Source organism: Calonectris borealis, chromosome 11 (genome assembly GCF_964195595.1).
Source record: "Calonectris borealis chromosome 11, bCalBor7.hap1.2, whole genome shotgun sequence".
In the NCBI taxonomy this organism is placed as follows: Eukaryota; Metazoa; Chordata; class Aves; order Procellariiformes; family Procellariidae; genus Calonectris; species Calonectris borealis.
In genome coordinates, this window is record NC_134322.1 from 12,632,909 (window position 1) to 12,660,883 (window position 27,975).

General features: G+C 37.8%; 2 protein-coding genes across 3 annotated transcripts; one reads left to right on the forward strand and one right to left on the reverse strand.

Annotated features, from left to right (window-relative positions):
- Positions 1-365: 365 nt before the first annotated feature.
- Positions 366-22,105, forward strand: MYEF2 (myelin expression factor 2). 2 transcript variants are annotated; one of them, XM_075160052.1, is made up of 17 exons: positions 367-668; positions 5,868-6,097; positions 7,313-7,365; positions 8,632-8,639; positions 8,736-8,829; positions 9,693-9,884; positions 10,572-10,725; positions 11,132-11,181; positions 11,268-11,331; positions 11,495-11,596; positions 11,793-11,843; positions 11,918-11,986; positions 12,272-12,370; positions 15,328-15,399; positions 16,623-16,831; positions 16,942-16,993; positions 18,851-22,105. In XM_075160052.1, the coding sequence occupies exons 1-17, from the start codon at positions 448-450 to the stop codon at positions 19,012-19,014; spliced, it is 1,884 nt and encodes a 627-aa protein (XP_075016153.1). In that variant the 5' UTR covers positions 367-447; the 3' UTR covers positions 19,015-22,105. The 2 variants fall into 2 exon arrangements, with proteins under 2 accessions (XP_075016154.1, XP_075016153.1); XM_075160053.1 differs by lacking the exon at positions 15,328-15,399 and having other exon boundaries at positions 366-668.
- On the reverse strand, positions 19,731-27,932 carry SLC24A5 (solute carrier family 24 member 5). Its single transcript, XM_075160051.1, has 8 exons — positions 27,793-27,932; positions 26,322-26,405; positions 26,128-26,231; positions 25,707-25,807; positions 24,619-24,902; positions 23,663-23,869; positions 20,609-20,710; positions 19,731-20,053 (listed from the first exon to the last, which is right to left on the reverse strand). Exons 1-8 carry the CDS (start codon positions 27,857-27,859, stop codon positions 19,731-19,733), a joined length of 1,272 nt encoding a protein of 423 aa, XP_075016152.1. The 5' UTR covers positions 27,860-27,932.
- Between the last annotated feature and the right edge of the window lie 43 nt (positions 27,933-27,975).

Here is a 27,975-nt window from a genome sequence, read left to right on the forward strand (position 1 = left end):
TGGCAGGTAGCGCCGTTTAGGGAGATCGCCTGTCTGGGGTGGGAATTCCGAAACACTCGGGAGTAGGCCCGAGCTTCGGGAAGAGCTGCCCGGCGGTGAGAGGTGGGCAGCAGCACTTGAGGTTTAGTCACCGCTCGGGCGGGGGCTGCCCACCCGGAGCTGGGGCCGCTGGGTCACACACCAGAGCGGCGGACCCCTCGGGACGCGGCCGCGCTGTGCCGCTCCTGCGCGGCAAGCGCCCGCCGCGGCTGCGGGGCGGCCATGGCAACCGCGGGCCCGGCAGCCCACCGGCGTCGCCATGGCAACCCGTAAAGCCTCCTGGCGCGTCCCCTCCCCCCGGCCGCAAGCCCCGTTCTCGCGAGACTTGGCCGGCCCGGCGCGGCGAGGCCGAGGCGCTCCGGGCCCTTTTCAAACCCAGTGGTAGCGGGGCCGCGGCCCGGCCACGAAATGGCGGAGAACGACAAGCCGGAGGCTGCGGCCGCCGCTCCGCAGCGCGCAGCCGAGGACGCCGCCGCCAGCCAGCCGCCTCCGCAGCAGCAGCAGCCGCCGCCGCCGCAACAACAGCCGGCACAACAGCCGCCGCGGGATGAGGACGCGGCGGCAGTGACAGCGGCAGCAACAGCGGCAGCAACCGAGAGCGGCGGGGGCAGCGCTAATGGCGTCAAAATGTGTGTGCGGGGCCGGGCCGGGGCGGGCGGAGGGGGGGCAGCGCGGCCAGGGAAGCGCGGGGGTGCGGCGGGCCCGCCTAGGCCGCGGCGGGGGGAAGGCGGCCGGCCGGCCCCCTCCTCCCCCACGCCCCGCCGGGCTCCTCCCCCGCTGGGGGACGGAGTCGTTCCGGCGCTTCACGGCCCGAACGCGGAGCCCCCGGGGTGCGCCGGCGGGGGGCGGTGAGGGGTGGCCGGGGCTGAGGCGGTGGGGTAGCGAGGGAGGCATCTCCCGCCCCGGTAAGCTCCTGCAGGGTGCACGGAGGAGACCGTGGCCTGGGTATGGGGGAGGTGAAGTTCCTTGGTGAACTCGCAGTCGCTGGGGGCTGGGCGTCTGCTCGGGGAGCCGCAGGTGTTGGCGGTGTGAAACCGCACCGGCGGGCTGAGCTCTAACCGCCTGGCTGGTGCCAGCCTCCGGGCTGCTGTAACGGGCCCTGGTCAGGCCAGTTCTCACAGGATCCGTTTCTAGAAGTGTTCTGGATCGCTTCTGGTTTTGTTTACGTTTCCACTTCTTACCGTAGTGGTATGTTTTGTAAAGCCTTTGAAATAATCGTTGTTTATGTGAGAATAGTAAGACAGTCCTATAGTGATTTTGAAAAAACAAACAAAAAACCCCACATACATGCACAAACTTTTCTTGTAAATAGTGATATTATCGTATATGGAATATGTAAACTGTGCCTTATATAGCAGGTCTAAAAGGAACATAGTGTAAGGGAGCCAGAAGTACCAGCTGTCTAGAACGATACCGTGAATAACCTTTTATGGGTTTGGTTGTTCTTGATACCAGGCTTCAAGGGTCGTCATTTTTTACATGAACTAGATTTTGGCCTCATACCATTGGAATTTCAATATCTTTTTTAATCTCATTCACATCTTGGAGGGAAAATACATTTATAGTAGACCTACCGTAGGAGTATGTTGCAGTACATCAAAGCTGTTGAGATCTGTGAAGTTTTGACATGTTCTAAGCAGCCCAGGTCTGATACTGTTGTGTTTAAAAAATGCACATGGGATCAAGTTCAATATAAAGCTGGAGGAATAAAGGCATACTTCGTGCCTTTACTTGACTCCCGGTGAAATTCAAATAGTTGGCAAGTTATAAATTTCACATTACCATAAAACAGCAGTTTATTTTTTTTTCCTGAGCCTGGCCCTCAGCTTCCAAACTACGCAAATTATGATTGAATTTTCACAGGAGGATTGTGACCCTTTTGCACTTTGAGGCATATAACGTTTTATTGCCTTTTGGGGTTGCTACTGTTAAAATAATGACTTAATTTCTCTGTATCCCTCCTACTGTCAGCAATTTTCTTCTTTTCCCTCCAAAACTAATCACAAGCAAATGAAAAATCCCAGTCATTCTGTGTGGTAGAAATTGCAACTTTACATTTGAAAATAATGCAAAGTTCTTGGAAACAGAGTTTCAAATCTTATTCTTTTGCATACAATTTCCAGTCTTCCCCAAAACCTGTGTACAAAGGACTAAGCTGTCAGTGTGCAGGTGAAATGTACTACTTAAAAAAAAATTATTTCAGTAACCAGGTTTGCTTAGCACTCAGATTAAATTGGAGAGGAATCCTGGTCTCAACTTGCACACTTCCCTAAGTCTATTATATTGAGCCGTGGAACTGTTCAGCGCAACAAAGCTAAACTGATCTATAAGCTTTAGAATCACATGCTGTGGACTTCTTGAATTTCTGTCTCTGCTGATCTTATTATTTGTATAGACACTTGTGAGCAGAGAAGTAGAAGTTTGTTTAAAAAAAAAAAATCAGCTTTTAAGACTTTCATGTTTATTTATCTTGTGCTTATTATTTTTTACGCTTCTAGTTCTGTATTTATATATGGCAACCTTATCTTTTGTTTCCAAAACTGTATGGAAGTTCAAAGGCATTATTTTTTCAAAAGGAAAAATTGGTCTTTTTAATCAATGAGGATGTGCTTCTTTAAAAGAAATTAATGTAGACATCTCTTTTTCAATCCTAGAAATCTGCTAGTGATTTCGCAGACAAATAGTAATTAAATGTATAAAATGATTAGTTCACACAAAAGGTAAAGAGTAGAAATTACTATTGTTTTTCCCCCAAGAAAATGTCAATTCATAGTTTCTGAGACTGTCTTTTCTGAGATCTACTAGTGACTAACACGACATTGCTTTGAATGTATTATTTGACTGAAATTATTTTTAATATTGAAGAAGGAGGAGGGTAAGAGCTACATCAACAGAAGGATCTCTGCCTCCATCTTGTTCGCTGGCCCGTTGGTTTTGGCAGATGAGTTCTGCAAGAAGGATTGCTTTTTAATTAATCCTCTATTTTCAGGAGACTGACTGTGATCCCCAGACTAAGTGAAGCGTCTTCTTGTTTCCCAGATTTCAGAGTTTATGCCAGACTCATATCCTCTGTGCTCTCTGCTGGTTTGCACAGCCAGGTCTTGTAGAGCCTGTGGATTCCATATTTGGAGACCTGGCTCTTCCTGAGCACTCAGGGCCTGTTTCATAATCCTTTAAGCAGGAAAGAGCTTAAAAGGCTAAAGAGAATCCATTGCTTTAATCCTCAAACTTAAGGACGAATTCAGATTTTACTAGAGGTCTCATTGGGCAGGAGTTTTGCGTTTGCAAATGGGACTGCATTGGAAGGAACTGATCTGACTGGAAAACCTGATACTCTGCTCTTTCCCTCCCCTCTCCCTCTGGCTCCCTCCAGTTCCCTGTATTGTTCCCCCCATTTCAGTTCATTACACAGCCACACAAGTATTATATTGCCACAACAGACAGGACGGTGTGGAGGAGCGATGATGCAGAGGGAAGCTGGAGGATGCTTGAACCAGATAATGTGTTGTTGACTTTGAATGTTTTAAATTGTACAAATACTTAGCCCAGAGGAGTGTCCACGCATTTCTCAGTTGCTAATCCTCTTTTAATCCACTTGTAAACAAGAGGACTGTGAAGTTCATATCATACGAGTACTTCAAAATTTGGGAAAAAGTCATGGGAGAAATATGGATGTATTTGAATTTATTCCTTCCTGAAAAGTGCCCAAACTGGAGTAGATAATAGGTTTAGCTTCATGAAAGGCGACTTGCATGTGCTCTTGAGTGCAAGACTGCCACTTACTCACTGTTTTGTTAATAACTATACAGAGAGCTGAAAATACTCATTTCAATTAATCAAAATCAGTGATCTTGCCATACGTTGCAGTTGTAAAACTGAAATGCCTGTCTTGGCTAATTTTACACTAGAAACCTTCCAAAGTGTCAAAATGATATAAAAACTAAGCCTTCTGAAATGTGGGAAAAACTGTAAAGATAGTGATGTAATTTAAGAAGGAGGGTTCACAATCAATCACTTTTGACAGTCCTGTAGGACATTTCCTTGTAATTGTTCTAACTCGAGTGTCTAATGCTGGCTTTTTAAAATAAGAGTTAGTGTAAAAGTACTTTTTAAATTTCTCATTAACTGCAGTGGGATTTGAGCCTGGCAATAGCATCCGTTTAGTGGATCACATTTGTGTGGCATTATCACTGGATTCTTTCAGTTCAGCGGTTCACCTTTTTTAAAGTAACACTTCAGGCACCTTGAGCCTCTGTTAGCATGCTAAATCACCTTGTGATAGTAACACTATCAAGAGTGCTAAAGAGTTTTGGATATTTTATCTAATTCTGTTCAAAGTGTATAGTTTTATCAAAGTTGAGATTTGGGCTGCTTTAAAAGAGAGGAAGCAAATTTTCCTGCATTTTCATCTAAAAAGTAAAATATTTTAAAAGGAGAGCAGCTGCTGTTGCCAAATTTTTGAAAGACCGAGGGTCCATTTTGTTGTTTCTAGTGGATAATACCTGGTGACTTAATTAGTCTTAGATGCAGAGCATGTCTTAATGTACCTATTTCATAGAATCATAGAATGGTTTGTGTTAGAAAGGACCTTAAAGATCACCTAGTTCCAACCCCCCTGCCATGGGCAGGGACGCCTTCCACTAGACCAGGTTGCTCAAAGCCCCATCCAGCCTGGCCATCCAGGGATGGGGCATCCACAACTTCTCTGGGCAACCTGTTCCAGGGCCTCACCACCCTCATAGTAAAGAATTTCTTCCTTATATCTAATCTAAATGTAACCTCTTTCAGTTTAAAGCCATTACCCCTTGTCCTATCACTGCATGCCATTGTAAAAAGTCCCTTTCCAGCTTTCTTGTAGGCTCCCTTCAGGTACTGGAAGGCTGCGATAAGGTCTCCCCGGAGCCTTCTCTTCTCCAGGCTGAACAACCCCAACTCTCTCAGCCTGTCTTCATAGGAGAGGTGCTCCAGCCCTCTGATCATCTTCATGGCCGTCCTCTGGACTTGCTCCAACAGGTCCATGTCCTTCTTAGGTTGCAGGCCCCAGAGCTGAACGCAGTACTCCAGGTGTGGTCTCACAAGCACGGATTAGAGGGGGAGAATCACCTCCCTCGACCTGCTGGTCACGGTTTTTTTGATGCATTTAGCAAGTTTTCAAATTCTAGTAGTGTTGAGCAATGAAAGTGAAAGAGCGTTTGTTGTTGTTAATTGAATTTTAATTTCTGTCTAAAAGCAGCCTGGCAGAAGTTGTGAATAAAAATAACTTATGTGGTAAATAAAATGTAATTTGATTTACAATCTATTAGAGTTCATTTTTATATGTTACTGTTACATTGAATGAAGTATACCAAGCTGTTCCATAAGTTAGATCATTTCAACTCTCACTTCTGTGGTGAATATTGTGTAACTTAGCCAAGTCTGATGTGAAAATTATTGAAGTACCAAAGCATGGATGCTGTTGCTTATTTTTCAGCTAAGTCGTCGTATTTTGATATTTGTAGTAGTTTCATAGTACTGTCTTGCTGAATCTTGACAGACATAATGGAAATGGAACATAACTAAAGTAGCAAGAAGTGCTTTCGTTACTTACAGTAGTGAATAAATCTATTATAACATTATTTTTTGTTCTAGATAAAGCAATGTGTTTTGGAATTAGACTGGTAACACAAATTTATTTTTCCTAATTTGAAAAACAGCGTTTGACATCCTGGGATTTCTAATAGCATAGGAGGTTTACAGCTATATATATAGGAGGTATAATAGTCTAATGATCCAGCACAAGACTAATAATTTTTTTGGCTTTGTTGTTTTTTGTTTTTTTTTTGATGTAGGGATAATGATGAGACAGCAAAAGAAGAGAAGGCACCTGTGAAAGAGAAGTACGTTGCAAAACCAAAGGCAATCCCTTCTCTTGGAAACAAGAATAGATTCCACCCCTATTCAAAGGACAAGAATGCAGGTGCTGGAGAGAAGAAGACTATTAATCGTAATAGAGTTTTTATTAGCAACATCCCATATGACATGAAATGGCAAGCTATTAAAGATCTGATGAGAGAGAAAGGTAACTTATTCCTTATAATACACTTCACATAGAAAGGGGTAGAACTTAAATGCAATGTATATGTCCTTTGAGCCACACAGATTTGATTTGACGACTTTTTTTTTTTTTTTGGCCTTTACTTGGTACATCTATCTCCCTTCCCCCTCTTTCATCTGAGACAATTGCATTGCAGGGTAGGATGGGTAAATGAAGTGCTTACAATCTTCTGCCATTCTAGTGTGACAGTAGAGAGTATATGCATGACCTCATGACTTCTTAAAGAGATTGTGTTTTGTCTAGTTGTAGTCTTTGTAGATTTTTTTTTTTAAGGGCTATTGTATTTAAGCAACACATTCAGTGTGTTAACATGAATAATAAAGGACGTCTTTCAAAAGTTGTTTTGTATTTCTTTGGTGGAATCTGGCTGTGGAATTAACTTTGTCTGCATTGTCACTACTGCCATGACTGTTTGTCTGGAGATTTGTATTAAAAGCTTGTTACTATTGTTGCAGTTCTGATAGAGTAATCTTACTACCCCAAACGTTTTATTTTAAGTTTGGGGTAAAATAATGCTAATATATGAATTCTGTAAAAAGTTAGTTCTGTGTTTTCCTTGAAAAAATTGATTCTTCAAAAGTAATGCAAAGCACACTTGGCTTTTAGGCTGTGAAAAATGCCCAAACCCCCCTTCTGTAACTGCTGGTTTATCTGTTGTAAGGTGACGTGACTATTTGATTGGTTTATTTACTGAAACTTCCTACTTTAGAAAGTGAGTGGCTTGCTGTGAAATATTTGATGTGTAAATTTGGTTATTTTTGAAGGCAAACTTATGATTGAAGACATTCAGGTAGAAAGTCACCTTAAAACAGGTGTTGTGAGTAGGATGATAAATGTAACACTTCCCAGTGAACGTTGACGTTTCATTTGTTAGGTTAAGGGATTGTGTATATCTGAATTTGTTCACCAACTATATCATACTGGCCAAAATATGATCTGTGGTATGAATTAGGTTAAATATAGTTGTTTGTTTTTAGCTTCTGAGAATGTGGCTGCTGCATATTTCTGAAAATTAGCTAAATTATATAGCCATTGACAGGAGGTACGTTGGTCTGGTTTTGATTGTTGGTGAATAATAGGTGCTTCTCTGTAGAGTTGTGCACAGGGGCACAGTAAAGAAAGATACTGGTGTTTAAATGCATTGTCTCTTGGTATTTTCCCTTTGTATGTCTTATGTAGTTGGTGAGGTTACATACGTGGAGCTGTTTAAGGATGCTGAAGGAAAATCAAGGGTAAGTGCCGTGGGCAACAATCTGCTAGAGGTTTAAAAGTTCCTCAGCAGTTTTATTTTTGTATAATACCTGTACCAGTTATTGGAAAGTAAGTTTCATTTTTACACTGATTTTCATTAAGATAGCCTTGAGGATTTTGTATTAGAAGTAGTCTGACACTCTCATGCAACTCAGACTAGCTGGCTGTAAAGGACAAAATACTTCTGTAACTGTTAACAAATGGCATTTACTTAATTCTTCTTTTTAGCCAACATCTTTGTTTTGGTACAAATCTGTTTCATATAAAGGACGTTCAATAAACCACTGATTTTATTTAAATTATGTTAGCGTAGTATTCTCTTCTTGAGGCCAATGAGTATAAAACGATAGCTAAGAATATACTGTTTGAAGTGCCTGATTTGACAGCTTTGCAGGGTTGGTACTCTAAACACTGGATTAATGTATTTGCTTTCTTAAAACTAAATGGATGGAGATGGTTGGTAGCCAACAGAGTGCCAGCAATGAGGCACTAAGAGTGAAGATTGTTAAAGCTCCTTTGTCTTCTTAAAAATAGTCAAAAGTTTGGCCAATAGTAGCTCCGAACCTGCAGTGAGAACATGAGAAATGCAGGTTTGAGTCTTAAGTGAGGTTGTATCAATTGTTGTAAATGACTTTCTTTAATGCTTGTAAAAACTAAAACATGCTGTCAGCTTTGCTTTACTTAAAGCAATCCTCAACTCTTTGCTTTATTAGAAGGATCCTGGTGCAGTCAATAAGGTTATTTTCCTACAAAGTAATTTCTCAATTATGTTAGTATACTGAAGAGGTATGCAGACTCCTTGTTCATCGTACTGGTATTCTTGATGTAGGTAGATTTGAATTTTGTAGTCAGTGGGCAGCTTTTAATGACACGATGAGTGTCTTGATTGGTTTTTGGTTATGTTTTTGGGTTTTTTTTCTTTCCACCCTTTCCCCCCCCTCCTCTCCCCAATTATCCTTACATGGATCTGTGTGGCATTTTTCCAATTCTGGTTTGGCTCAAAGAGAATAAAAGATAATGTATTCTCTTGCATTTGAAAGGTATGTATGTTGAGAAAGCAGGAGAAATTCAGCTTGGCTACCAGTAAAGAGCATGTATTACGGATTTTGAAGCTGAAAATAACTTGAATAGTCATTTAACAGTGAGCTGGGATCTTTAACTGGAATCTTAAATGCTCTATCATATGTGCTGACTGAGTGTTTTTTTTTTTTTTTCTCTTTACATATGACAAATCATCATGGATGTAGGGTTGTGGGTAAGTTTCTTTTTCTATGTCTGTAGAAACACACTACTATCAAAACATTCTGCTAACTTTAACATTTTAAACTTTATTTGTTTTGTTTCCTCTAAGTGTGGTTGAATTCAAAGATGAAGAATTTGTTAAGAAAGCGTTAGAAACTATGAACAAATATGATCTTAGTGGAAGACCCCTGAATATTAAAGAGGTATGGTTATTGCTGCTGTTTTTAATTTGAAATAGTGAAGATACTATAACTACTGAGATGACAATGCAGTGTTTTGAGCATCTTAGCTGTGTAATTTCCAGTTTAATGACATTTTCTTAATGGGCTAAAGTGCCTGTTCGTTTGCAGAAGGTCTTGATACTATGCCAAGTGAACTGACAAAAAGTGTGTCCTAAAGTCAATCTAATACTGTTTTTCTTTAAAACAACTTTATCTTTAACTTCATATTCTTACCTTAGTGTCATCAGGTCTTTTCCAACCTAAATGATTCTATGTTTTCATTGCTTACCTGCTTCAAAATATGACACAGAATGAGTTGAGTGTCAGACTACTACCTATGTGCAGAAGTGGAGCTGGAAGTAGAGAACTTGTGCTGACTGGAAAGTGAAATTGATGTCAACGTTTCTATTGTAGTGTTGTAGTATATGACGGTGTCTGATGCAGTTCTCTTTGTCCTGTTACAACTTTACTAATGGTATTGACAAATAACAAAAAAACCTAATTAAATTAATTCAGTTCTTGGAAGAAGGTACTAGACTGACAGTCCTTTAGATTGAAATCTTTTCTACTTGTCCATAGGCTAGGTACAACATGTGAAGTGGCAGTGCACGCTTCCTCAACAAGTGCTTTGCCAATATGCCTCAACCCTCATCTGAAAGGACCCACCTCTAGAGGTGAGGGAATTAGGTCTCCATGCTAATTCAGTTCTTGATCCCTCTGACATGGACAAGGATATTAGTTGATAATTTTGATGGGTTTATGTAGAATTTCAAATAGTACCTTTTTGTTTGTTGCCAGTCCTCTTGTTGATGATTAAGTTGGCTTTATTTTTGTCCATGTTTCAGGATCCTGAAGGTGAACATGCTCGTAGGGCATTACAGCGTGTAGGAGGACAGTTTCCAGGAGGACATGGACCTGATGTGGCACCTGGAATAATGAATTTACCACCTTCTATTCTCAATAATCCAAACATTCCTCCTGAGGTTATCAGTAACTTGCAGGCAGGCAGGCTTGGATCCACTATTTTTGTTGCTAATGTAAGTTTAAAACTGTATTTTATAACTGTAATATTTGATCTTTGTAAAACATCTTATATTCCTGCATAATTCAGTTTTAATATAAAGAGGAAATTGGAAATGTTAGTTCACAATTAGTATATTCAACTAAAAATGCTGGATATGTATTCACATTTTGGACACGAAAGATATGTTAAACTCTTGAGGATGGCATGCACTTTTAATTATTGCACAGTCATCTGTTGATTTGAAAAAATATTTTATACATCTTTTAGCTATCTATTTACAATTGCATTTCTTCTTTTAAATTAAATATACACTTCAGTTTATCTTGCTAGTTACTTTAGACTAACTTAAACTGTTACATTTGTTGGAGGTGCTTACTTCCTAAGTTCTTTATTTGCACAAAAGACTACTTTGTCTGCAAGGGGACTTGTGGGAGTACAGCTGCTCTTGACAAGATCCCATCCATTTCTCAATGTTAGTATGTTAATTAAAGTAAAATACGTATACGTAGTATAAATTGTTGCTTTTAGCTGACGTTTTGGGACTTGGTTGCAGTGTGTGTATATTACAAAATCCTGGCTATTTACATATATCAAGCATTTTGTGAAGCTGGAGAGTTACAACAGTGCAGAAAATCTCTTCCAAATGTAACGGTAGAACAGAAATGTGCACTGAAATCACTAATGTATTTCTGTGTGTAAGCTTGACTTTAAAGTTGGCTGGAAGAAACTGAAGGAGGTATTCAGCATTGCTGGAACTGTAAAGCGTGCAGACATCAAAGAAGATAAAGATGGCAAGAGTCGAGGAATGGGAACAGTTACCTTTGAACAAGCAATTGAAGCTGTTCAAGCAATATGTATCCTTGGTTTTGAAAAATAGTTGATTAAATATGGATTAGTCTTTAATGGCTTCTGATAGTGTAGGTTTGCAAATGGTGCTTATTTGCCTTGTAGCTAGTATATAGGGACTAAAGTGTAATACTATGCGGATAACTGAGTTTACTGCTAGAGTCTAAAAAGGTGTTCCTGATAACGTTGAACAAGCTTAAAATATGTGGGAATGTGACATGCGTGCCACTAACTTTTATATACCTAACAGCTTGTATAGTCTTTTCTGGCCTTTGAATTGTCATTCTAAAGATTATGTAAGGAAAGAGAAGACTCCTAAAAATGGTGCAGAAATAAAATAAGTTTTTACAGTGATTCTTCTGAAATAGTTAAATTGTCTTCTGTAGTTAGATTCCTTGACTTGCATTTCTTCAGCTATGTTCAATGGACAATTCCTGTTCGATAGACCCATGCATGTAAAAATGGTAAGTTGCTTACATTTCTTTCTACCTTATATGTCTCTGCCAAAACATCAAAAGGATCATAGCGTAACGTCCTTGTTTTTTATCAGGATGACAAATCAGTTCCTCATGAAGATTTCCGTGTTGCAGACAGCAAAACTTCACAATTACCTCGTGAGTGCACACACTGTTTTCTACTCCTTGAACTTAATACATGTTGATACAGACTTTTGGAACAGTTTAGTAGTGGTCTCTCAAGCACAGTCTTGCTTACTGTGGTCTCTTTATGATACAGAACAAGATCTTTCTTCTGGTGATACTTATTTTTGTTTTCAAGGTGGTCTTGGTGGCATTGGTATGGGACTTGGACCAGGTGGACAGCCCATCAGTGCAACGCAATTGAGCATGGGTGGTGGAATGGGGAGCATGGGTCCAGGAGGTAAATCTGTGTTCATTTTTAAGTTTTACGGAGCTTTAAGTTTAAAATTGTCATTTCTGTGTTTGGAAGAGTGACATACTCTTGACAAAGCAAGCCTTGTGTAGTGTGCTTTTGAGATGTTAACTGTCTTTGCGTTTTTTAAATCCATTAGGATCTTACCTGTCTTCTAAGTGGTGTTTGTCTTTTTGGTTTAAAGGTATGGGAATAGATGGTCCAGGATTTGGCGGAATGAATAGAATGGGAGGCGGTACGTGCAGTGAAGTTCTTTACATTAAGTATTTTTTTAATATTATATAGAAAACACTCTTTCTTATTTTACAGGACTTGCTGGATTTCGTGGAATGGAAGGAATGCCTAATATGGGAGGATTTGGAGTCAACCGAATGGGAGGTAGGTGAACACTGTTCCTGTACACTTACTAGTTTGCTAATATTTATTTATTAAAAGCCCTTCCTTTAGGGATGGGTAATGTAGATGATTTCAAAGGAAATACAGTCAGTGGCATGAGCGGAGGCATGGGAACTGGTGTGGGAGTTAAAGATTTAATAGGTGCCACTGACTTGTGCATTGAACACACTTCTATTTAAACAAGCAGCTGTGAAACAAGTGTTGTATGAACATCAGCTTAGACGTATATAACAGAATATTTCTGATTTTTTGCTTTGTTCTCTACAGAAATGTTCCGTGGTGGAATGGGAGGAAACATGGACAGAGATTTTGGTCGTAGTGACATGGCATTGAACCGTGGTTTTGGAGATTCTTTTGGAAGGATGGGTATGGTAACTGTTAAATTTCATGTGGCAAATTGCAACATAGTGTTGGAAGAGTTTTACTAGAAGAAAAATCAAGAAGAGACCTGGTTTCATTTGGTCATCTTTCTCTGTCCCTTCTCCCCCAGTCATTACTATAAGGATGTAACCTGAGTGTTCATGATAGCCATCACTTTAGAACAGAGGTTAAAGTGTGGGGGTTTTGTCCCATCTGTAAAATATAAACAAAACAGTGATTTGAGGAAAGCATTTAGCTTCATAATATTAACTTTGTGAGGTATTAAGTCTTTTGGGTATTAAAGTATATGCTTCTGGGAATACTGAATAAGCTGCCCACGTACCGCCTTTGTAAATTCCAGGAGCCTGCTTTTGCAAATGCATGCTGGAAAATTATTTTTACTGTAAATCAGGTAGCATTGGATAGGAATGGTGAATTTTGGTGCCCTCTGTTTTCTTCCTGCCTTTTGGCTCAAGCAGCTCAGAATGAGATTTATTGGCCTCTTCTCTAACTGAGCCAGCTTTGTTTTGTTTATAGATGATGTCTCATTGACAGAGTTCATTTTGTTACTTTTGGGTTCCCTCAAATGAGATACTTTTCTATGTTAAGAGGCTTGGAAGTGCTTAACAGTAGAGACTTCTTGCACTTTGTTACTATACTGTTACCTGGATGAATGCATTATAGGAGACAGGTTTTCTTCTCCCCTCCTTCCTGTTTTTCTTCCTTTTCCCCCTCCCTTAATTCCACACTGTGAAAGAGAAGAGCTGCTAAGAGCATAAGGTTCATCTGGTCCTAAAGTTGAATTTTTTTTTTCTTTCTTTTTTTTTTTAATTTGGGCAAGTCATAACAAAGGGTAACTTTTGTTTGCTTGTCTTTGAGCACTGGTAATTCTGTAGAAGTGATAAGAATATAATAAGCTTGTCAGTTGAGTTAGTCTTAATGTCTTGGAATTAATGAAATCAAGTGTATGCTTTCACTCTGTCTACTTGCAACATAGGATAAACATCTGTTTCCTGAGTGAAAATCCAAAGCCACTTCAGTTATAAATGTTCATGCAAGACTTCGAGTCTTCTGGTAACACACATTGGTTTTGAAATGCATGAACATGCCACTGTGAGAAACTGATGTGGGAGTCGTTTATTCAGTAGATCCAGCAAGCTTCAACTTACAACCTCTCAGCAATCTTACCATTTAAATACTGTTCTGAGAACCAAGATAAGAGTTTCCCAACTTAATCCTTAAGTAATATTTACAAATATAATAGTTAATAGATTTAGTTTAGTCAGGGAAAACCCTAGTGTACTCCTGTTACAATATTTAGGTTAATGGTATCTTAAAAGGAAATGCTGTGAGTGCATTTGGCTTTAGTATCCTGCCGGTTTCAAGGAGGGCAGCTTAAGACAGTCTTTGATTGGGCTATGGCATCAATTAGTGAAAATGAGGACATTTGATTTGCAGCAGAATTGTTGGAGTTGCCATTTAAATTGCCAAAATTTTGAAGTATCCAAAAAATCAAAAGTTGTGTCACAGAGCATCTCCGAGCATATAATTTTTTATTGGTGAAAAGCCAGTGGGGGAAAAAGTACAGGTAAAGGATGTTTCTAAGGTCAGAAACAGCTGAAATCTTGCTTATTAGGATTATTTGAGCTTTCAGGTTGTGTGTGTTGCTTTTGTTTGTTTTGTTTTGTTTTTTTTTAAGTGCATCTTAGACTGTTGGGGAGACTTTTTTTTTCCCCTTTTAAAAGAGAGTGGGTGTAACTGGGATGCACTCACAAACAACTAAAGTTTTCTAGCTCTGGAAAAATGGGGATTTTTTTTTTTCTTCACAATTCTTTTTAAGGACAAAAACCAATCATGTTGACAGCAATCTCAAAATTTGACTTGGTGTTTCATTGCAAGACCCTCTCCGGCCTAATGAATAAGTATTAAGATCTTCCTCATATGCAAACTGTTGGCTGAAGTACTGGGAGTAATTCTGCTGGTGTTGAAAATCGTTGTGGTTGTTTTTTTTTTTTTTTAAACAGGCTAGTCCATATTTTTTGAGGTCTTGGTATGGCTATGACAGCATGTTGTCTGAGAGGAGACAAATATTTCCCACAATTGTTGCTCTTTTGAACTGTGTGGAGAAAACGAATCTAATGGAAGACTCGGCAGTGACCTTTTTTAGATATTAAAACAATAGTGTCTAGCCTGAAGACATCAGTTATTGATCCATTTTGCCATAAGTAAAAACTGAGCTGTTTGTTTTAGGTATGAAAATCAAGCAAGAAAAATGCAGCTGACAATTCCACTCTGTTCTGCAGTGACAGGAATGTAGTTCTTCTGAGTTTCTGCAATTCTAGAAGCTCCATTGGGATTACTTTCCTGAATATTAGCACTTCAATGAAAAGAATTATTTTTACCCCACTCTAGAATCAATCTCTGATACCGTTCTGGAGATTCCATGGTTCTGCCAAATAGCTTTTATTAAGTATTGATTCCCTTTCTTTCTCCCTTTTTCCCCACCAAATTCCATCAATTCACTCTTCATATGCAGTAAAGACAGACATTGGGAGAGCTGCTCCTAGCTTTTGCATAGGTTTCTTAAAAATGGGAGAAACTAGGGCATTTCTGTACTATGAAGTTCAAATAAGATGAACCCTTCAGTTTTGAGGCTGTTCTTCCCAATGTGGGAAAAGCCTCATTTAGTTTTAAGATGTTTGTGCTGCTGGCAGACTGTCAGAGGGGAGAAAAACTGGAAAGAGATCAGAGTAGCTTAAATCCTGTAATAGAGAAGGAGGAACTAATGTTACTTACTAGATGTTTCCTATTTATTTTGAATAATAAAGGCACAGATTAAAATGTTCTGTAGAAAAGAATTGCCAGGTAACATTGAGATCAGTGCACTTCATCAGTGTGTGCTTTGTTGTTGTCACTAACTGGTGGTTTCAGTATATGTCACTTTATTATTTTTCTCTGTTTAGGTGGTGCAATGATTGGTGTTTTTGCAGGAGGAATGGGAGCACCTAGCATGGGCCCAGTGAGATCTGGAATGAGTAGGTTAACTTGTTTCAATAGAATGTAAATGCATGGGCAATGTAATGATATGGTGTACATGTAATTGTATCAGAGGATTTGGTTGTAGTGTAGTGTCTTGCCAGTGTTGGAAGAAGTAGAATTCTGTTGCATGTGTCTGCAAGTCTAATAGTCTTTAAAGCTGTTTTGTTGAGGTAAAAGTTCAGAGGAAAACTTACTAATACAGTCTTTTCCTTAATCTTAGTTTTGAAATGGTTTTAACTTCTGGTTTGGAGGGAGAAGTGATTCAAGTAAATCTGTGTTCCAGAAAAAAGACAAATGGGCAGAGTTATTTGTGTGAACTTCATGAAGCTGAATTTCAGTAATCTCTCAGCATTGAAATAAAAAATCAGCCTTGAATCAGCCTTGTCACTCAGTTAAATTTTGTGCAAAGCTCCAATACTGAGTTTGTATTAGAGCAAATGTCTGAGTTCCTCAGGCTAGAGCAGATGAGAAACTAAAATCTTGCTAGTGGCAATCTTGAGAGGCATAAGGCTTAAAGAGAAGGTCCCTCATGAATGATCTTGATAGTTTTGCTTTACATTAATTTTTAATTATGAATCCAGAAAGACTATAATAGGATATTTGAATGCCATTGACCTTAGTTCTTTATATAATATACATTAATATATTTCATTGCATGTATCATAGGAAAGTCCGTGCTCTTCACCATACTTACAGTAACATCTGTTCTCTGCAAAATATGCTTTCTCTAGAAGATTGTGTCATTAAGTGTGGCTGCATTAAGTAAAGCTGAATGTGAATGCAGGAAGCAAAATAGACAATAGTGTATGGTCAAATTATCTGTATCTTAACATTGTCACAGTTATTTACTTGATCTCTTTGGTACAGGGTATCAGATTTTTATTAATTAAAAGCTGGACAGCCTTTAAATCTTAATTCTTTACTTGTGTTCAACATTTTACTACATTAGATGGTGTGACTATTAGCTTGATGCAGTTTGTTTTTTACTTTTATTTTAGAACTGGCACTTTGTATCTTCTAATACTTTGACTTAAAATATGAGCCATGCTACTAGATAAATCACTGTGCATATATGAAGTTATGTTTTGTATTACAGCAGTTTTATTAAAGTTATTTTTCTCCTGACACAGAAGTTTGTTTTTTTTTTTTTTTTACAAAATACTTGTGCATTTGTTACTAAAAAGAGATTTTTATTTTATCCTTTTCTTTCTCTGTGTAGGTGGTGGAATGGGTGGTATGAACAGTATGGCTGCAGGAATGGGTATGGGGATGGATCGGATGAGTTCTGGTTTTGATCGAATGGGACCAGCGATGGGTGGAGGCCTGGACAGGAACATCGATATCGATCGAGGATTTGTGCCTGGCCCAATGGGAAGTGGCATGAGAGAGAGATTAGGCTCTAAAGGCAACCAGATATTTGTGAGAAATGTAAGCATTTGAATACATAGAAGCCATGAGTTTATTTTGTGTGCATGTTTGATTACATGCTCTTTTTCTCTTTATAATATTTTGTTATTAATAATGCTTTTTTATTCTAGCTTCCTTTTGACTTGACCTGGCAGAAGCTAAAGGAAAAATTCAGTCAATGTGGTACGTATTTGAATCTTATCCCTGCTCAGCTCCATCGACTTCGTGTTTTATATGGTGTTCATTAGATAGGGACAGGAAGACAAGGTTGTTGCCTTATCCTGAAGAAGGGTCTGGCTAGCCTAATCTTTCTTACTTCCCCTACTTTTCCTGAGTTATATAAATAATTTTTAGGCATGACATAACACATGAGACCAAGGTACAGTATGGTCTATGTTGGCTCTGAGTGCTCATCTGCTATAAACTTTAACCCATTCCATTAATAAAATTACTCTTTGAGCTTTTTCTTTTTTGAAGCAGGTATTATGTATCCTCTGGTCAACACAGAGTATATAATGTAGCGTTTATTTTGAGACAAATGCATGCAGGGGCCTGGGCCTGTCCAGGTTATGCATTACTTCCAGAAATGGTGCTGCATCAAATCAGAATTAGCAATTTTGCCAAAGTGGCAGATTGTTTTTTATGCAAATAGATGAACCTGATTAGCATATCTGCAGGCTGTAATGCTTCCCCTTTATGTTAAGAAATAAAGGCCCTTTTTATGTAAGATAAAGGATTGCTACAAGTATCCAATAATTCTTTTTATCTAATTCAGAAAAGTTGTCTTTTCACAGAAGTGAATGAAAAATGCAGCTTGGGTGTAGAAATATATGATTGTTTTGTTTTGAAAACGCACGTTCAGAATGGAAAGCTTTAACTGAATTACAGATGGCCTTTGTTATTTTGGAGAGACAGAAGAGACAAATAATTTAAAACATGTTACTGATACCTAAGACAGTCTTCATACAGCTATTTGCAGATTTGATATAGATTAGAACTCACAGTTCAACTATGAAAAATTTTCAGGTGTTCACATTTTTTTTTGTAGCTGGAGGATAGAGTGAAACAGGTTCTCTCTTTTTTTTTAAGTCTTAACTGCCTGGTCAACTTTTAGATAGTTCAGATTTTTTTTTTTTTTCCTCCTTATCTCTTTGGCAACTAACAGATGTAGTAATTATGTTGAATTGTTTTTAAGAATTGTAAGCACAAATATAAGCAACAGATTGTATTCACGCCAGTATCGTAAGGAAATATAAAGACCATGTCTCCATATGTTCAATTTCTTTCAGTGAAAGGCCAGTCTTCTATTACGTGATATTTAAAAATAAAAAGCTATATATGTTAGGGAAAAGTTTCTTGTTCCTAGTGGCATTTGGGGGCTCAGGAGTGGTGTGCTAGAACATACTATAAGCAAAAACTCATTAGCTCCAGGCATTGAACATCCTCTGAGGTACCAAGACATCTACATAAAAATGTTGCCTCATGAGTTGGGTGTCCAACCTCAAGAAAACACTGCAGGAATTGAATAGTACATGCTACTTTTCCACCACTCCTAACCTGGTAACTTTACTGTTTTAAAGGCTCTAATTTTGCCCTGCAGCTTCTTTACAAAATTGCTTGATTGTTGTGGTTGCTTGATATGTTGCTGTGATAAACATGGTAGACTGGATTGGACTATTAATTCAGTTAACGCCTGTCAGTAGTCACACTTTTGGCAGTGTCAGTAAATTAAACACAAAACTTTCGCTTAGCTTATAGGGCACTTTGTTTCAAATTTGAGGTCAAATACAGGCATACTTCATCTTACGCTGGTGTGAAAGAAAGATTTGAAACAATGGATCTTAATTTGGATTCTTCACTGCTGTTTTGACCTGCGTCACCTTCCCTGAATGAGTGAATGTATTGTCAGTCTGGAAGTGCTAATTTTATATGTCCCCCTAAATTATATTTTAAAATGCATTTTCATCACTTCTGATGAGTTCCTTAAGTTGTTAGTGCACTGAAGACTTGAAATAACTGCTGTTTAACTTATTTATTCAGGTCATGTAATGTTTGCAGAAATAAAAATGGAGAATGGAAAATCAAAGGGCTGTGGAACAGTCAGATTTGACTCACCAGAATCTGCTGAAAAGGCCTGTAGGATAATGAACGGCATAAAAATCAGTGGCAGAGAAATTGATGTACGCTTGGATCGCAATGCATAATTTAAAACTGTGTGTTCAGGAACATTCCTATGTCTGTTTAGCTTCTTTATCCTAGTAAGTCATTTTTAGTAACATTGTATGCTTACAAAAGCTGTAAAAAGGAACTTTTAAATCCCACCAGCCTTTAACAGTATAGTGTTTAATATACTGTGATACTTGTTAACTGAATCTTACTATGTTTGGTTTTTAAAGACAATTTGCCTGATTTTTGTTGGTTTTTTTAGAGGCACTGAGCACCTGCAGGTCCCTGTAGACCGTGGAAGCTTTGGATGCTCAGCGCCTTTGGAAAATTAGGCCAAGTGTCTCTAGTCATTCAGTTTAAATGAATGGTTATACTGTTTTTAATAAAATAAGCCATTTTCTCTGTTAATCTCAAGACTGCATAGTGGGATTTGTTTAGTGTTTTCTGATTTCTCCCCCCCCTCCCAGTGTGTATCAACATTGTAATGTAAAAACTAGATGTCTTTTTTTCAGAATTTTGGTTTTATATGTGCGTTGTAGTCATACTGTAATTCTTGACTCTAAAAGAAAGGGCTCCAATTAGGCTGTGATGTTTTCGTTCTACTTAATATTACTTTAATGACATGACTTAGTTCTGTAAATAAGATTTAGAGCCCAATGGGAGTTTTGAATTTTTTTTTTATTTTGACTAAATGAAGAAACTGATCTTTCTCTCCTGCTTTTATTTTTTTCATCAGTATAATCGCTGATTAAAACTAGTCACCACAGACCCTTGTAGGATTGTTCCCTATGATGCCAAGTTCATATAAAATTGATAATGTAGTAAATACTAAGTACAGTACAAGAGAAATTGCTCCCAATTTTTTATCTATTTTCCAGCCATTCAGGTGAATTGCCAGAAGAATAAAAACAACAGAACAGATAAGAGAAATGGCTGTGTATGTCAAACCACTGCTGTTCACTTCTATGGGTCCTGATGTATTTATGAAGGCAGTTTTTATAAACCAGGGTATTCCCAAACAAAGCATATCAAATACGTTGGATCCTACAATGTTAGACATAGCCATATCTCCATTTCCTGTAAAAGAAGAAATACAAATAAGTCTGCTTAATTATATTGTATGAAATTGCCAAACTGTTTTGGAGGAACAGACTGTCAGCCCTCATTTCTCACAGAGCACCCTTTTAAGACTTTTCATTGAAAGAACCATAGTCATGATTCTACAGAACATGGTTTTGGGTACCACAAACATAAAAAAAAGTCTCCCTAAATCACCAGCATCTGCACAGTTGCACTTACAATAAGCTAAACAGGCCATTATAAAATCCAGTCATGTTTAAAATACCAAGACCTACAGTTGTGTTTTGCAGTAAAACTGTAACACTTGATCAACAACAAATCAAACCAATCTAGAACGCTTCTCTGAGATACTCTCAGAAGTTTTTAAATGTCTGAGCCACAGCTTCTTCAGGTAAGCTATTTATTTATTATTAGTAAACTTAAGCTCTAGAATCTGGAGCGAAAATTTTGAAGTTACTCTTTGAATTTCTGGAAATGTAGACTAGAATTCTTTTTTTCATAGTACCTTTTAAACACATCCATTGGAATGAGCCTGAATACTAAAATCTTTACCTTTTTGAGCCACCAGCACACTTGCAACTGTATCTGGTACACTTGTTCCTGCTGCTAGTAATGTGAGACCCATTACTGACTCTGGAATTCCCAGTGTTTCACCTGCAGTTGATAAATAATGGTAGAAAATGCAAGTATGTTTTTAGTTTAAGTTTCATCCAAAGAAATTGCTTTGGGCTTTGTTTGCTGGAGAAAGGATTAGTAATCATACAGTAATTTCTAAAGGAATCTGTCAGCTAACTTGACTAAATACGAAATGACTGAACCATGACGTAGTTAAAAACAAGAACAACAACAAAGAAATATCATCCTGTCCTTGTTATTCAATCAAATAAAAAAGGAATTGTAGTATAGTAACCATCTTAACAAGTTTCTCAAAGACCTGAGTGGAATGTCTCCAGTGGTCAAGTTAATACCAATTATGAATTTTTTCTTTCAGATACAGTAGAAGTTTAAATATCGAACAATTTACTCTCCTTCCTCTCCCTTTCCCCTCCCCCTCCCCCCAGTTTCTGGAAAATATAATAGATAATAGTCTTCTATGGTTTGGGGCATGTCATCGTTAGTGCTCAAAAGTCTCATGAAGCAATAACTCTTAAAATCACCCACTCTTTAAAGGGGGAGGAAAAAAAGCACATGAATTTTCTTGGGGAGGAGGGTCATTAAGATCATTACTACAATACTGTCTCAACTATATGGCTTTACTATTTCACTCCAATTAGAAAGTTCTTTTGTTGGATTTGGAAGAATCAAAATGTGGAATTTTTATATGACTTCTAAGTGCAAGTAATCCTTTAGAAGTGTGAGTTTCTTTGGGTAAATACGGTTTAAATTAAGAAAAGTTTTAAATTTTTGTTAAAACATCAGCTTATTTTTCCTCACGCTTTTTTTTAGCCCCACATGTCCTGTAAGTATATTAATTTCTCACTTAAAATACAGGGATTTAGATCGTCAAAACTGTTTTAGCAGTTGTACCATTCACAGGCATCAATATGCTGAAGTATTTGATACCTCTATTCAAACTATTAAGTAATTAGTTTTTCTTAAACTTTTTTGTTCACTAAAAAGTATCTTAATTTTTTTTGTTGAAATCTGAATTCTTGTTTGCAATATTTGGACACTAAGAAGAACAGTTTTCTTAAAATAAGAGGCAGTACGCTAAGCTAGGTCAGCAATGCTTGCCTAGTAGTACATACCAGCTTAGTCTAGATCAGCCCAGTAAATTTATATTCGAAACTATTTGTTGGTTCAGAGGAACTAGCATGAACCTGTTGCAGAATTTGTACTGGTATTTATTCTTCCATCACTCCTAATGTAAGAGATTTGTGGGATGAGGGACCAACAAGATTAGCTTTTATAAACCATCCAGGCTGGAAAATAATGCTTCATGCCAAGCAAACCAAGGTGAAATATGAATGAACCAGCCTTATGTACCCAACAGTAGTTTCTAGCCCTCTGAAGGTTGTAAGATAGAATCTAAACTCAGGTGAATCTAATTTTTCTTTTTATTAGATAGATTTATCTTCTATTTAATATGTAGGGTTTTTTTTTCCTGGCAACTGACCATAAAGAGAGAATGTTCTTATTTTTCTAGCCTTTAGTTAATTTTATGTATCAGTAGCAATATCTTGCTATAAGTATTCAAATTTTCTTTGCTAGCAACACAAAGGTGTACTAAGTTAGGTTTCTTCTTGACCATCAAACTTCAGTCCCCAGCTATGATACCTTTGTGACATTCTGATAGGCTGTTTATGGAATGATAGAATCCTTGAGTCACCCTTCATGAAAGAACCTAGACTTGAATATAATGTGTGTGTAATTTTTAGTATTTTAATGTGTAAATAGAACATATTTGACCTAGAAGTAGCGGGCCAAAGAACCCAATACTGCTTGTGATGACTCTTCAAAGTGGACTAACACTAATACACTATTTGAATCTCCAGTACCTGCTTTCGTATGAATTAGTGCTTTGTCTAGTAGAACAGCAATAACTTTCATTTGAATCCTGTTTCAAAGGCTTCTAGCGTTCAGACAGTAAACCCTTGCTCTTTAGATACAAGTGGAAAATTATTTGACCAAGGAGTGAACCTGGTGTTACATCTAGCGATCTACTAGTAATTTCTCAAAGGTTTATCAAATGTGTAGGTTTTTTTCTGCACTGAACAAGGAGTTATTCATTAAACTTAATTTGAAAACAAGTTTAGGATGCTGAACTAGCAGAATATTTGAGTAGGATTAGTGAGCTATAATGTGGAAATGGTAAGCTTTGTAACCTTTCTTGTTTAGAGATTTGTTTTCTGCTTGTTCTTAAAATTAAAACCTGGATTTTTCTCAAGCTGACTGGAGAAACAGTGAAATGAGGAGACCTTTAATACCTTAAGATATTTTTGAGAGAATATTTTTACACGCAAGTTCATACCTCTTCTTTCACTTAAATGCAGTTCTTTTACTGCTTCACTTTATGATGCAGATTTGTAAAAGGTATACATACACACACCCCAAGAATGTTTAATAAACACATGATGCTATAGTTGAAAGAAAATAGTACAGAAATTTGGGAGTTAATTTAATGCCAAATCTCTTACTATAGTGCTCAAGAAAAATATAGGTATAGAAATAATGGCTCTTTTACAGAACCCTGAATCTTTAATTTCAGTCTTGGTGGATTCCATGTTTGTCATACTTCAGCTTGACAAGTTTATTGCTGTGTATCTAATTGTTTCACTTCATGAAGCAGTTTAATGAAACTGTCTCTTTTTAAATATAGGCTGGGTTTTGTAGCTATGTAAACAAATTCTCATTCATGTGATGGTAAGCAGTCTGAAGCAGCTAAACTCTTAAGTGGTTTTCATTTAGATGGAAGAAGGTGGCAAACTAAGCAGTCTAACAAGTTTTTTGTTGGTTTTGTTTGGGTTTGGTTTTTTTTTTACAGCAAAGTATGTGTTGCTAAACTGACTGCTAATTGTGGAAGAGTAAAGTCTTCACAGGGAGAAAACTGTTTTTTCAGTGATTCTCGATTGGTTGATTCTGTATAGCGGCACTTTAGGTACCTACCTGCTATTGTTATCATCCATACAAGAACGTAAGTTATTGCAGAAATCCATGCTGCTGAAATGAAAAATGTCACCATGAACCAGTTCCTCCAAAACTGTCTTCTGCAATCTGGTATAGTCAAATAGAGTAGTGTAGTAATAGGAAGGGATAACACCCACAAAATTCTCTTCATATCTGCTTCAGGCATGGTGAAGACACTTGGATGATCTGTTGAAGAAAAAGTAACTATTTTAAATTGTAGCATTAAGTTTGAATCTATAGTATACAGTCATATTGCTGGCCTCCACTTGTAAGAATACTGAAAAAAGGTAAAACCCGCTTCCTCAAGTTCTAGCTGTAGTCTTACCCAGTACCTATATCATACTGGACAAAACTCTGAAATCAAATGTTCTTTATTACTGTGTCACTAGGAGAGAACTAAGGTGGATGAAAAATGAACCTTTCTATAAAGGTTTACACAAAACCTTTACCAAGAGTAAGTACCAACTGCTGTTTTTTGCCCAACTGAAGAGGAAACTGATGATCTGTGGCCACATCATAGCTATTCCTTTGCTTCTGATATAATGCATATTTTGGGCTATGAACCTGCCATTGTCATAAGAAAACAGTATATATTAGTACAGTACCAGTGTGTCTTTCAGCTGATACTGCGTTTTACAAGCAGCGTTGCTGGGAAGTTTCAAACGTGCACAGCAAAGACTGGTGGAAGTTTCTGTTCTAATACAACACAAATGAGCAATTATCCTAGCATTCCTCTAGCAACTAACTTCATATAAATACCACCACTTTGATTTTGCTTAATGTTATATTCCAGGGAAGAATAATGATTTACTTAAATACTATGCTGGAGTTCTTTTGTGAACAAATTCTTAATAATATCTCACAATCTACTCTTTATTAGAACTGATGCAAACAGGCATGCAGAGTGCTAGAGACAACTGTAGTAATACTTATACCTTCAGAGATTTCATCAAGCCCATGCAAGCTTGTTGAAAGTTGAGAGTAGTCCAGCTCGTCTTGAAAAATTCCGCTATCTGTTCTTGACTGTTGACGAATTAGAGGTCCACTCTCTTCCGTCTCTCCAACCAGTGGCTGCTGCTCAGCATTCTCTTCCATAGCTTTTGTACAACACGTACAGCAGGGACTGAATTTTTTCATGAAGTACTGGTTGATTTTAATGTCAAAAGATAGTACCAGAATATAACACCCGTATATCAATAATAAGGATGCGCTTTCATACCTAGAATGAAAAATAGATTTTACATAACATGTAGTCTAGAACCCCCCAACTTTTTAACGCTTTAAAATGGTTGGTGTAAAAAACCAAATTTGCATGAGTAGCAAAAGGAAAACACACAAAAGCATGTATTTGGAGTTGTATGGCCGGTGTCATGGAAGTTCATGAGTGTCTCCATGTCTTTCAGCAGTTTGATTAATTCCCCTCCCCTGCAGAATCTTGTTTGTGTATTGTATACCTGCATGTTTTTCAGGGGATCTTACTGATTGAACATCTTACTGATGTTTGCAAAATTGAGTCTTCATGTGATGGTTAAAGAGTGGGATAGTATGTGCTGTTTTGAGTTAGAAACTTCAGAGACTTAGCGCTGGACCCGACTGACTTGTTGAGGCAACAGGAGTTTCAGTGTTGACAGAAGAGAGTTAAAACATCGGAAGCTCGTGATGTGCTTCTGGCAGACAAATGTCTTCAACAGTGATGCTATCAAAAGAAAGGCTTAAAAGGAGTAAACTCTGAAGACTAATTGCTATGCCAAAACAGTTATGATAGAAATTGTGAAGTCTGTGCAGACAAACCTATGCAGATCAAACTTTATAAATATGCAGGGTTTGAATGTTTAGGTAATCTTTACAAGCATTGTGACTTTCTACATTTTTTAAAGCCAACAGGATGTTTATTTCTGTTAGTGGATGGCAGTGCAGGCTACTTGAAGTTTAGGGTTTGGGTTTTTTTGTTTGTGTTTTTTTGTCAAAACACTGTCTCACTAATCTCCAGTCAACATGAATTCAACACTACTTGTGCTCTTACCAGTAAACTCTGTTGTCGGATATCGTCGCAAGGACCGCTGCTACACTAATTGTATACGCCAGACAGTCTCTAAACAGCGGCCAACAGGATAGCCTTGAAACCTGCAGATCACAGATTCATTTACTTTTCTTAAACTTGTCTGTAATACTTTCACTAAGTGCTGTAAATGCTGCATCAATATGTTGTTTCTATATTATGTAAAAATTTAAGATTCTTAGGAACGACTTAAGTATGATATTTAACAAGTTAGTGTTTTTAAAAACTTTCATAGCAAGGTATCTTAAAACTGATTACATGCTGGTTTTGCTACTAAATAATAAACTTGACAGTTGTCATAGTAAGTCTCTCTTGGCTTTTGTTGGCAAATCAGAAGGGATAACCTTTGGCTTTTAGGAGCAGAACTATCAAAGTTGATACATACCACGCTGGAAAACAGCCCACAAGCTGCAGAAATACCGAGAAGATTATAAATTGCTGATCCAAGGATGGTGCTGATGCCGATATCTCCCTTTGTCACGAAGACTCCTATAAGGAAAATGACTCTCTGGTATGTTTCAGTTTGTCATGCAAGGAAAAGAATTCTAGATTCTGAGAGTCAAAACATATGTCTCTTACCTAGAAAAGCAGTGACAAGCTCTGGAGCAGAGCTTCCAGCAGCCATAAAAGTTGCTCCCGCAACATCCTGAGAGAGGCCAAGGCCTGAGGACAGAGCAAAAGAATTGCTCTATTATTTATTAAAAAAATAAACACTTCAGTAGTGTGTACCCATTACTTGCATTAGTATATAATGTTAGAAGCTACTACAGTTTAACAGAATGAACTTTGCTTACTTTCATACAGTTAATGCATTTATTTGAAATTGGTAAAATAATGTATTGAAAACATAGCCTCCTTTATTGGGCTAATTTATTTCTAACTTTATTACAGAAATTAGTTTAAATACCAGAAAAAAGTACTGATAATAAAGAGATTTGAGCATGATCTTAAAATGTAAAATAGGCATATGTATGTGGCTTTAACTCTGTTTCATATGGATAATAATTGTGGGGAAATTCCTTGGACTCTAGTGTGATATTGCTACATGACCCACATCAAGTCTGTCTATCTTCCAGGGAAATCCATGCTACTGTGTCTTCACATACCAGAAATACTAGTTAAATTCAAACGAGTCCTGCGATCTTAAAATCAAATTCTCACTTTCTATGGACAGTGTAAGAGTGTGGGTCTTGCTTGAATGAAATGAGATTTTTGTTCTGGCAAGTTGACTGTTTATGAAATGTAGCTCACTCTGTGGATCAAGTCCTGCACACAAAGAACAGGGACATGTTCTAACTAAAGAACATGGCTAACTATGGAAGAAGTCTGACAAATGCTTATTTATCATCAATAAAAAAAATACCAGCTCTGCAGCAATGTTTAAGCTTACATTTTCTGTAAGCGTTCTGGTCTGGAGAATGTTTTACAGTGTTCAGGGATGAGTTTCCCTAGGGCATTTTTTTAATTCTTGGCAATGAAAAGCTGAACTCTCAGCCAAGACCATCTCTTTAATTCAGTGGTCTGCTGAAGCCAGGGGAATTATTACAGGTTGATTAGATTTCATAGAACAGTTGTAACCCTGGTATTCCTTTCCCTCCTGTGTCATACCTTCAGTATGTAAACAGTAGCTCATTCTGATACTTGTTCACTACTTTGAGAGAAATACAGAAACTTGAACAAGGTACTTAATTGCCATGTTTTAACATAGGGAGAGTTTCGGTTTCTTGGTTTGGTTCTTCCCCCTCATTTTTTTTTCTTTTACTAGTAACCTGGGCATATTACTGCTCACCCCAAAGATTTTCCTCCAGGCACAAGGAAAGCAAATTTTAAATGAATGCCTGTGCAGAGTGTAATCAGAGTATGTTTTCAATATAATATTGATACATTGTATCAAATCAAATATTGTATTGATAAGTCTAACTAGGCACGGAGACTCTGAACTTTCTTTAGTTTTGTCTCCAGAGCACTCCAACTTTGAAGCTTTTAAAAAGAGAAAGTTCTGCACCAAGCTGCTTAGTTTTACAGGAAAAAGATCAGGATGTTCACTTACATTCACTGATGATCTCTAGAGAAGGTAGGAAGTAATCATCGCACACAATGGACACGGCCAAAAACATGTAAAGTATAATTATGAAATAAATAACGATTCCTCCATCCTTTCTCTCTTGCGGTGTAAAAAATCCTTCAGGAAACTCCGATGAAGAAGAAAGGACGCAACCCGTCCTGTTTTCTG

Coding starts and splice junctions, on each gene's coding strand:
- MYEF2 (XM_075160052.1), top strand. CDS start 448: ATGGCGGAGAACGACAAGCCGGAGGCTGCGGCCGCCGCTCCGCAGCGC. Junction 669..5,867: donor AGCGCTAATGGCGTCAAAAT/GTGTGTGCGGGG, acceptor TTTTTGATGTAG/GGATAATGATGAGACAGCAA. Junction 6,098..7,312: donor AGATCTGATGAGAGAGAAAG/GTAACTTATTCC, acceptor TGTCTTATGTAG/TTGGTGAGGTTACATACGTG.
- SLC24A5 (XM_075160051.1), bottom strand. CDS start 27,859: ATGTTTTTGGCCGTGTCCATTGTGTGCGATGATTACTTCCTACCTTCT. Junction 26,232..26,321: donor GCTTGTCACTGCTTTTCTAG/GTAAGAGACATA, acceptor TTTTCCTTATAG/GAGTCTTCGTGACAAAGGGA. Junction 24,903..25,706: donor TCCGACAACAGAGTTTACTG/GTAAGAGCACAA, acceptor TTTTCATTCTAG/GTATGAAAGCGCATCCTTAT.